At 50.4% G+C, this 11,042-nt stretch overlaps 1 protein-coding gene across 1 annotated transcript; it reads right to left on the bottom strand.

Annotated features, from left to right (window-relative positions):
* Positions 1-7: 7 nt before the first annotated feature.
* Positions 8-2,704, bottom strand: irak1bp1 (interleukin-1 receptor-associated kinase 1 binding protein 1). Its single transcript, XM_041887303.2, has 4 exons — positions 2,380-2,704; positions 1,237-1,302; positions 540-670; positions 8-455 (listed from the first exon to the last, which is right to left on the bottom strand). Exons 1-4 carry the CDS (start codon positions 2,668-2,670, stop codon positions 191-193), a joined length of 753 nt encoding a protein of 250 aa, XP_041743237.1. The 5' UTR covers positions 2,671-2,704; the 3' UTR covers positions 8-190.
* Positions 2,705-11,042: the final 8,338 nt, after the last annotated feature.

Below are 11,042 nucleotides of genomic sequence, written 5' to 3'. Positions count from 1 at the left end.
GGAACAGCCACCTTTACATAATTTATTGACATTCATGTTTACTGACAGAAGCTTTGAGGAAAGAATTGAATAAATATTATTCTAAACAAAACAATGACTGTCCATCCTCGTCTTTGGCTTCATATTAAAGTATCTACAGTGTGAGTGTGTGTTTGCACTGTGCTGCAGGGGGTGATGGGTAACTTAGTCTTCAGAACTTCTTCCTGGTTCTGTCTTTGGGTCGGAGGTTAAAGGTGACAAACACACGAGAGGTCGCAGTGATGCTTGGCCTGTGTACCCCCTCCCCCCTCCTCCCCTCTCCTCCTTCCATCACTCTTTCTCTCCCTGCATCTCTCCTCTCTGTGGCCTCTTCCTCTCTGACCAGTAGGGGGTGCCCCAGAGTCTGTCCCAGCATGCTGCTCATCTCAGACGCCTTCAGACGAGCGTTCTCTGCTGCTGCTACACACACACGCCGCCTGGACACACACACACACACATTATTATGTAAGTAGTGTGTGTGTGTGTGTGTGTGTGTGTGTGTGTGTGTGTGTGTGTGTTACCTCAATAGGCTGAGACACTCTTCACTGTGGTAGAAGTGAGGCACGCTGACACACACACTCTTATCCAGCTTCTCCAACAGAACAACACACACTCTCTCCATCTGACCAAAGTCTGAGAACACCACCATCACCTGTAAAAACACACAGTGGTTAGATTGTTGGGCCGGTAACCGAAAGGTCGCTAGTTAGAATCCCCGAGCCGATAAGGGGGGACATTTTGTTGTTGTGCCCTTGAGCAAGGCACTTATCCCTAATTGCGCCAAGGTCGCTGCTGATAATGGCTGACCCTGGCTATGACCCCATTCTCAGGGGGAGTTGGGATATGCAAAAAAACATTTGTACATATGTAAAACAGGCCAAATATAAGCACCCAGCAAATGCAATTTTATTACACACAGCTATAATGTACAACATTCAGGACACCTTCCTCTCAGCTCAGCAGCAGGAGCAGCTCTTTAACATGACTCATACCTGCATATGCGTGTATGTATGCATGTGCTCAACAACAGTAATGGCTCTGATCAGGCTGAACCCAGTGTTCTGATTGATACGATCTGCTGGACTTCTCACAGTAGGCATGAACTAGAATATAACTTCCAACACTTCTCAGACCAGTCTCCATTCCTTTCCCATGTTAATGCATGGCCTATTTCAGTCTGTACATAAAGGTTTAGGGATTTCAGCACGGGGGACCTACCTGAGCTTCCATGTGGTACAGGTCATCAGCTCTGTAGATGTTTCTCGTCACTGTCAACTCTTCCCCCTGCAGGGTGAGAGGAGGAGGAGAAGAAGTGTGGAGAGGAAAAGTAAAGAGGAGGATGGAGAGAAGAGAAATCTTCAAACGTCCTACTTTTATTGGGATTAGACAGCTGTGTCAGTCAGTCACAGTGTGCTGACTGGATGTTTGCCCTGTGTCTGTCTGTCAATAATGTCACTGGTATTGCATTACACCAGTTGCCCAACTCCAGTCCTCCAGAACCCCCAACAGCACACATTTTAGTTGTAGCCACAGACGATTCAACTCATTGGGGGCTTGATGATTAGTTGACAAGTTGAATCAGGTGTGCTTGTCCAGGGCTACAAAATAAATCTGTGCTGTTGGTGGTACTGGAGGACTGGAGTTGGGAAATACTGCATTACACAGCTGGGATATGAATTTAACACTATGGGACCAATAGCAATAGATATCCTATTTAATTGTTTTAGGCCTATATGCCAATATATCTATATGAACAGTTATTTGAACTTATAATTAGGAATTATAACACTAGAATAGACATGAACCTTCATATGACGTTATAAAGGTCAGACATTTTGGTCATTGTTTTGTATTTATTAGGATCCCTAATTAGCTGCTGCCAACATTCCATTCAAACAATGCAGTCAATCCACAGCCATACACTGGCTGAAATCAGTTGATGATAGGACAAGTTGTGTAAATGCAACAAATACCTATACTTGTATCATACAATAGCACTCACAGCTTTCCAAAAAAACAAACATTGATACATTTATGGTCTGTATACATATATTTTAAAGGTTATTTATACAGAAAATTTGTATAAAACACTTATAAACTGTATTTATAATTCTATTACTATTTTAGGTTGACAATTCTATTACACCATTTCTGATATATCACATGCCTAACTTTTATTTTCCTGCATAAGTAAAATCAGGATTATGCCTCTACTGCCATTCATTCCAATTCCTGGTTTGGATTTCTCCCTGACCAATATGGCTGCCATTTTCAACGCCATTCTGGAAGTTTAAGGTTTTATAACAAAGCCCTCTCTAGTAATTTAATAGGATATCTATGGTTGAATGAACTCTAAATTACCTTGACATGATGTTGTCTCAGGGTCTGTAGAATGTACTCTACTCTCCTCGAGATGCTGTTGGTGACGTCGTTCACCGTCTCCTTGCTGTTTTTGAAACTAACGGAAACCGTAGCGCGGTCGGCTGGGCACGAGACCTCCGCGCTCCCCGTCACCTGGACCCCCCTCGCGCTGTTCTGGGTTTGCTGAACGGTAACCGTGTGTCCCCCCATCCCTGGTTCATTTTCGTCCCGGTAAATATCTCCCGCAGCGGGTAATAGAGCAGCGAAAACTCTGGACGGACTGCTAGCCATGGCGGAACACTTACTAAACTCTCGCTGCTATGGTAACCGGGTGTAGGGATATGTAGTTCATATGTAGAACTACAAGCTCCAAGACATGCAGAGGGAGGTATTCAAATGAAGCTCACACATTTTTGGTAATTCTCTGTCAAAAACGTACATTTTGTACACATTTTGATGTATACAAATTGTAAGATTTACTGAGATTTTGTATAAAGTTTGTTACACATGTTAGACTATTAGAGTGACTGATAAGAAAATAGGCTTTACATTGTAGTATGATTTATTATGCTTTTGAGTTATTTAGCCCATATTTCAGTTGTCCAGCCCTATATTCCTAGTCTCCCAGAACGTTTCTAATAAAGACGGACAGGCTTTTACCTTTTTAAAATAGCAACAAAGAAACTGTACCTGTGCATTGATGTGGTCAGTAGAAGGCACCAGCTCGGATGTTGGCCCACCACCTCAAGCTCAACCTCAACAAAACAGAGCTGTTTTTCCTCCCGGGGAAGGCCTGTCCTCTCCAAGACCTCTCCATCCCGGTTGACAACTCCATGGTGTCCCCCTCCCAGAGTACAAAGACCCTTGGTGTGACCCTGGGCAACACTGTGTCATTCTCTGCAATCAAAGCAATGACTCGCTCCTGCAGTTTCATGCTCTACAACATCCTTACAGTATGACCTTTTTCACCCAGGAAGCAGCACAGGTCCTAATCCAGGCACTTGTCATCTCCCGTCTAGACTACTGCAACTCTGATGGTTTGGCTCCCCACTTGTGCCATCAAACCCCAGCAACTTATCCAGAATGCCGCAGCCCACCTGGTGTTCAACCATTCTTAGTTCTCCCATGTCACCCCGTTCCTCTGGCTTCCAGTCGAAGCTTGCACCATCTTCAAGATCCTGGTGCTTGCCTATGGATCAGCAAGGGGAACTGCCCCTCCTTACCTTCAGGCTATACTCAAACCCTACATCCCAACCCGAGCACTCCGTTCCGACACCTCTGGTCTCTTGGCCATCCCTGTAAGGGTTGGTGTGAGGTGTGACCCAGGTGCGGTGCAGGATAGACAGTAGGCAGAGATGGTGAAACAAGGATCTTTACTGGTGGTCCCAAAGCCAGGATACAAAATAACGGACTTGTCACGATAAAATAAAGGAGGAGCAAATTGGTCTCCAAAAACAGGCTGATAGCAAAAATACGAAATAGTAACTACGACTGAAACAACAATGAAACCTGTACATACGTTTCGCGATCAGACACTGATTCGTACTTCTTGGCATCGAGAAACTAGCAGAGAAAACTGAGCAAGGGAAGTGAGGGCATAAATGCACAGGTGAACCCAATAGGATCATGATTAGTCCAGACTGTGAGTGAGGAGGTGCCTAAGGTTGTTGGAGGAGGACACCTAGTGGATCGCTCCGGAACTGCGACCTCCTCCTGTAACAGCGCCCCCGACCCGCACCCAGGACCGCTCTTCCGGCCCAAAACCCTCCCAGTCCACCAGAAATTGGAGACCCCTCCCCACCCGCCGGCAGTCCAGGATGCGGTCCACAGAACATGCAGGCGAACTGAGGGCCCTGATCCGACACCACATCTTGGGGAAGGTTGTGGACCCGGAAAACGTGCTGCACCACCAACTTAGCCGTCGGGCTGATGGGAGTTTGAGAAGGGGAATGAAGTGGGCAGCCTTCGAAAACCGTTCCACAACGACCAGGATGACTGTGTATCCATCAGAGGGTGGTAGGGCGGAAATGAAATCCAGTGAGATGTGGGACCAGGGGCGCTTGGGGATAGGCAGGGGTCGGAGCAGCCCTGCCGCGGACTGACGTGAGGTCTTCGTGCGCGCGCACACCGGGCAAGCAGCCACAAAGGCGTGCGTATCCCTCTCAGCTGATGGCCACCAGAACCTCCTACGTAGGAACTCCAATGTCCTGCCGCCCCCCGGATGGCTGGTGAGGTCGGACGCGTGTGCCCACTGAAGCAGTCGTAAGCGCGCAGCCTTGGGTACGTACATCCTCCCTGATGGACCTCCGTCCGGATCGGGCTCCCGCAGTAGCGCTGCTCTGACCAGCCTATCGATTCCCCACGAAACTGGGGCAGCAATCAGGGCGTTGGGGACAATGGGGTCGTCCCTCTCCACCAGGTCCACCAGCCGTCTACCACTCGTCCCCCTCCCGAATCGTCACCAGGTTGTAGGCATTTCGTAGGTCCAGCTTGGTGAAGACCTTGGCTGCCTGCAACGACTCGAATGCCGTCGTCATCAAGGGGAGTGGGTAGCAGTTCTTAACCGTGATGCCGTTGAGCGCCCGGTAATCAATGCACGGCTACTGCCCACCGTCCTTTTTCCCCACGAAGAAGAAGCCTGTGTCCGCGGATGAGGTAGAGAGACGGATGTGACCCTCGACGAGTGCCTCGTCAATATACTCCCTCATGGCCAGCGTCTCCGGCCGGGACAAGGAAAACAATCGCCCTCGTGTGGGCATGGCGCCTGGAAGGTGATCGATAGCGCGGTCATGTGGCCTGTGAGGCCCTTGGCACGCCTCTTACTAAACAACTCCCCCATATCCCAATACTCCCGGGGAACGCCTCTGTAGCCGGCGTCCTCCCGGTGGCAACCGCCGCTATGGCGGTAGAAGTTTCGGAATGCGGGAACTGGGGAGGAGGTGAGGACTCGTAGGTGGTCTGGGACGGTGGTTTGGGCTGATGAGTGGTCGGTGGAGCAGGTAATCACTGTCCCCCGTGCGTGTCCGGGTGGCAGGGGGGCTATGGGAGGATATCCAGTGACTATGCATAGATAATAAACAGCGAGTAGCAGCAGTATTAAAACATTTTTTTTTGGGGGGGGGGTGTCATATAGTCCGGGTGGCCATTTGATTAATTGTTCAGCAGTTTTATAGCTTGGGGGTAGAAGCTGTTAAGGAGCCTTTTGGTCCTAGACTTGGCACTCCGGTACTGCTTGCCATGCGGTAGCAGAGAGAACAGCCTTCCTCTGACACCGCCTAGTACAGTGAGGGAAAAAAGTATTTGATCCCCTGCTGATTTTGTACGTTTGCCCACTGACAAAGAATTCATCAGTCTATAATTTTAATGGTAGGTTTATTTGAACAGTGAGAGACAGAATAACAACAACAAAATCCAGAAAAACGCATGTCAAAAATGTTATAAATTGATTTGCATTTTAATGAGGGAAATAAGTATTTGACCCCTCTGCAAAACATGACTTAGTACTTGGTGGCAAAACCCTGATTGATTGCTTCTGTGGACAGGTGTCTTTTATACAGGTATCAAGCTGAGATTAGGAGCACTCCCTTTAAGAGTGTCACACCCTGGCTCTGGGGACTCTATATGTTGAGCCAGGGTGTGTAGATTCTATGTGTTCTAGTTCTGTGTTGTAGGTCTATGTGTTATAAATAAATAAATAAATTGGTCATTTAGCAGACGCTCTTATCCAGAGCGACTTACAGGATGTTATATTTCTATGTTGGCCAGTGTGGTTCTCAATCAGAGGCAACGAGTGTCAGCTGTGGCTGGTTGTCTCTGATTGGGAACCACATTTAAACAGTCTGTTTTCCCTTAGTGTTTGTGGGATCTTGTTTCCGTTTGGTTTGTTTCTGTGTTAACCGTAGGACTGCACGTTTCGTTTATTGTATTGTTGTTATATTATCACTTAAGATAATAAAGTTAAGTATGTTCGCAACCAACGCTGCGCATTGGTCTACTCTCTACGACGATCGTGACAGAAGATCCCACCATACCAGGACCAAGCAGCGTGTCCAGGAGCAGGCAGCCTGGACGTGGGAGCAAATATTGGACGGGCAGGGGTCCTTGACCTGGGAGGAAATCCAGGCCGGGATGGATCGCCGTCCATGGAGTGAGACGGTAGAGGCGCGACGGAGAGAGGAGCAACGGCGTCAACAGTGTCGTCGTCGGACGGACGAGAGGCAACCCCAAAAAATTTTTAGGGGGGGGGGCATACGGCATGGGCGACGGGGCAGCAGGAGGCAGCTACAGGGCGTAGTAGGAGGTTAGGTGAGGAGGCCACCAGGTTAAGGGGGCTATTGGCGCAGAGGGAGCAGGGGTTAGTGGTGCAGAGGGTGGAGCTATTGGAGGCGATAAGGGAGAAGGTGAGAATTGAGGCACGGCGAGAGGAACTCTGTAGGCAGCTGAGGGAGCGGAGGGTTATGATGAAACCCAGTCCCGCTCCTCACACCAAGCAAGTGGTGTGCGTCACCAGTCCGGTCCGGCCCGTTCCTGCTCCCCGCACTAAGTGGATGGTGCGCGTCGCCAGCCCGGCCCGGCCTGTTCCTGCCCCTCGCACCAAGCCTACGGTGTGCGTCGCCAGCCCGGCCTGGCCTGTTCCTGCTCCCCGCACTAAGCCTACGGTGTGCGTCGCCGGCCCGGCCTGTTCCTGCTCGTCGCACCAAGCCTACGGTGCGCGTCGCCAGCCCGGCCCGGCCTGTTCCTGCTCCTCGCACCAAGCCTACGGTGCGCGTCGCCAGCCCGGCCCGGCCTGTTCCTGTCACTCGCACCAAGCCTACGGTGCGCGTCGCCAGCCCGGCCCGGCCTGTTCCTGCCACTCGCACCAAGCCTACGGTGCGCGTCGCCAGCCCGGCCCGGCCTGTTCCTGCCACTCGCACCAAAGCTACGGTGCGCGTCGCCAGCCCGGCCCGGCCTGTTCCTGCCACTCGCACCAAAGCTACGGTGCGCGTCGCCAGCCCGGCCCGGCCTGTTCCTGCCACTCGCACCAAGCCAGGGGTGCGAGTCGCCAGCCCGGTCCAGCCCGTTCCTGCTCCACGCACCAAGCCAGGGGTGCGCATCGTCAGCCCGGTCCGGCCCGTTCCTGCTCCACGCACCAAGCCAGGGGTGCGCATCGTCAGCCCGGTCCGCCCGTTCCTGCTCCACGCACCAAGCCAGGGGTGCGCATCGTCAGCCCGGTCCGCCCGTTGCTGCTCCACGCACCAAGCCAGGGGTGCGCATCGTCAGCCCGGTTCGCCCGTTCCTGCTCCACGCACCAAGCCAGGGGTGCGCATCGTCAGCCCGGTCCGGCCCGTTGCTGCTCCACGCACCAAGCCAGGGGTGCGCATCGTTCAGTCCGGTCCGCCCGTTCCTGCTCCACGCACCAAGCCAGGGGTGTGCGTCGTCAGTCCGGCACAACCCGTGCCTGGGTCACCGGTGCCTGGTCAGGTACCGGTCAGCTGCTCCACACCGGAGCTGAAGCAATCCGCTCCTACGATGTCCAGTCCAGCTCCAGCCAGCGGGGCCAGACCGGACCAGGGGCGCTACGGGGGGATTATTGGAGGGTGGTGGTCAAGCCCGGAGCCGGAACCGCCTCCGAGGAGGAATGCCCACCCAGCCCTCCCCTGGTTTGTCTATGTTGAGGCGCGGTCGCAGTCCGCGCCTTTGGGGGTACTGTCACACCCTGGCTCTGGGGACTCTATATGTTGAGCCAGGGTGTGTAGATTCTATGTGTTCTAGTTCTGTGTTGTAGGTCTATGTGTTATATTTCTATGTTGGCCAGTGTGGTTCTCAATCAGAGGCAACGAGTGTCAGCTGTGGCTGGTTGTCTCTGATTGGGAACCACATTTAAACAGTCTGTTTTCCCTTAGTGTTTGTGGGATCTTGTTTCCGTTTGGTTTGTTTCTGCACGTTTCGTTTATTGTTTTGTTGTTATATTATCACTTAAGATAATAAAGTTAAGTATGTTCGCAACCAACGCTGCGCATTGGTCTACTCTCTACGACGATCGTGAGAAAGAGTGTGCTCTAATCTCAGCTCGTTACCTGTATAAAAGACACCTGGAAGCCAGAAATCTTTCTGATTGAGAGGGGGTCAAATACTTATTTCCCTAATTAAAATGCAAATCAATTTATAAAATTTTTGACGTGTTTTTCTGGATTTTGTTGTTGTTATTCTGTCTCTCACTGTTCAAATAAACCTACCATTAAAATTATAGACTGATAATTTCTTTGTCAGTGGGCAAACGTACAAAATCAGCCGGGGATCAAATACTTTTTTCCCTCACTGTATATAGGTCCTTGATGGTAGGAAGCTTGGCCCCAGTGATGTACTGGGCCGTATGCACTACCCTCTGTAGCGCCTTACGGTCAGATGCCAAATCTTTTCAGTCTCCTGAGGGGGAAAAGGTGTTGTCATGCCCTCTTCACGACTGTCTTGGTGTGTTTGGACGATGATAGTTTGTTGGTGATGTGGACACCAAGGAATTTGAAACTCTCGACCCGCTCCACTACAGCCCTGTCGATGTTAATGGGGGCCTGTTCGGCCCGCCTTTTCCTGTAATCCATTATTAGCTAATTTGTCTTGCTCACATTGAGGGAGAGGTTGTTGTCCTGGCACCACACGGCCAGGTCTCTGACATCCTCCCTATAGGCTGTCTAATTGTTGTCGGTGATCAGGCCTACCACTGTTGTGTCGTCAGCAAACTTAATGATGGTGTTGGAGTCGTGTTTGGCCATGCAGTCGTGGGTGAACAAGGAGTACAGTAGGGGACTAAGCACGCACCCCTAAGGGGCCCCAGTGTTGAGGATCAGCGTGGCAGATGTGTTGTTGCCTACCCTTACCACCTGGGGGCGGCCCGTCAGGAAGTCCAGGATCCAGTTGCAGAGGGAGGTGTTTAGTCCCAGGGTCCTTAGCTTAGTGATTAGCTTTGTGGGAACTATGGTGTTGAACGCTGAGCTGTAGTCAATGAACAGCATTCTCAGATAGATGTTCCTTTTGTCCAGGTGGAAAAGGGCAGTGAGGAGTGCGATTGAGATTGCGTCATCTGTGGATCTGTTGCGGGGGTATGCGAATTGGAGTGGGTCTAGGGTTTCTGGGATGATGGTGTTGATGTGAGCCATGACCAGCCTTTCAAAGCACTTCATGGCTACCGACGTGAGTGCTATGGGGCGGTAATCATTTAGGCAGGTTACCTTCGCTTCCTTAGGCACAGGGACTATGGTGGTCTGATTGAAACATGTAGGTATTACAGACTCGGTCAGGGAGAGGTTGAAAATGTTAGTGAAGACACTTGTCAATTGGTCCGTGCATGCTTTCAGTACACATCCTGGTAATCCGGCTTTGTGAATGTTGACCTGTTTAAAGGTTTTGTTCGGCTACCAAGAGCGTGATCACACAGTCGTCCGGAATAGCTGGTGCTCTCATGCATGCTTCAGTGTTGCTTGCCTCGAAGCGAGCATAAAAGGCATTTAGCTCGTCTGGTAGGCTCGCGTCACTGGGCAGCTCGCGGCTGGGTTTCCCTTTGTAGTCCGTAATAGTTTTTAAGCCCTGCCCCACATCCGACGATCATCAGAGCCGGAGTAGTAGGATTCAATCTTAATCCTGTATTGACACTTTGCCTGTTTGATGGTTCGTCTGAGGGCGTAGCGGGATTTCTTATAAGCGTCCGGATTAGTGTCCCGCTTCTTGAAAGCGGCAGCTCTAGCCTTTAACTCGATGCGAATGTTGCCTGTAATCCATGGCTTCTGGTTGGGATATGTACGTACGGTCACTGTGGGGACGACGTCGCCAATGCACTTATTGATGAAGCCGGTTACTGATGTGGTGTGCTCCTCATTGCCATTGGATGAATCCCGGAACATATTCCAGTCTGTGCTAGCAAAACAGTCCTGTAGCGTAGCATCCGCGTCATCTGACCACTTCCGTATTGAGTGAGTCACTGGTACTACCTGCTTTAGTTTTTGCTTATAAGCAGGAATCAGGAGGATAGAATGATGGTCTCACTTAAACCCTCATATCCGTCGCCCCGTTGGACTTGAAACTGTATGTAGGTGTTTTTTCTCATGCTGAACAAATTTGCCTCAAGGAAAAAACAGGTCCGTCAGGATAGATTTTACTCCATCTTGGGAAATTTGGAAAACCTTTGAAAAACGTATTCTTATGAACAATAAGTCCAAATAACACAAAATGTGTTATGTTGGCCTGAAACCTGACTGGTTTGGATCAAGAAGGTCATTCTGAGAGAGATAGCAAGAGAGTTGGCTAAAGACGGCACGCTCAATAGTTTTGGAAAGAAAAGAAAGAAGGGATACTGGTCTGTAGTTGTTGACATCAGTGGGATCGAGTGTTGGTTTTTTGAGAAGGGGTGCAAGTCGCAGGATTTTATCTGGAGAGAGAGGGGAGAAAGAAGTCAAAGCATAGGGTAGGGCAGTGTGAGTAGGACCAGCAGTGTCATTAGACTTAACAAATGAGGATCGGATGTCGTCAACCTTCTTTTCAAAGTGGTTGACGAAGTCATCCACAGAGAGAGAGGAGGAGGGGATTCAGCAGGCAGGAGAATGTGGCAAAGAGCTTCCTAGGGTTAGAGGCAGATGCTTGGAATTTAGAGTGGTAGAAAGTGGCCTTAGCAGCAGAAGCAGATGAAGAAAATG

This window comes from Coregonus clupeaformis, chromosome 10 (genome assembly GCF_020615455.1).
Source record: "Coregonus clupeaformis isolate EN_2021a chromosome 10, ASM2061545v1, whole genome shotgun sequence".
Classification (NCBI taxonomy): domain Eukaryota; kingdom Metazoa; phylum Chordata; class Actinopteri; order Salmoniformes; family Salmonidae; genus Coregonus; species Coregonus clupeaformis.
This window is presented reverse-complemented; position numbering and strand designations above follow the sequence as displayed.

Coding starts and splice junctions, on each gene's coding strand:
- irak1bp1 (XM_041887303.2), bottom strand. CDS start 2,670: ATGGCTAGCAGTCCGTCCAGAGTTTTCGCTGCTCTATTACCCGCTGCG. Junction 671..1,236: donor TGTACCACATGGAAGCTCAG/GTAGGTCCCCCG, acceptor GTGTTTTTACAG/GTGATGGTGGTGTTCTCAGA. Junction 456..539: donor GAGTGTCTCAGCCTATTGAG/GTAACACACACA, acceptor GTGTGTGTCCAG/GCGGCGTGTGTGTGTAGCAG.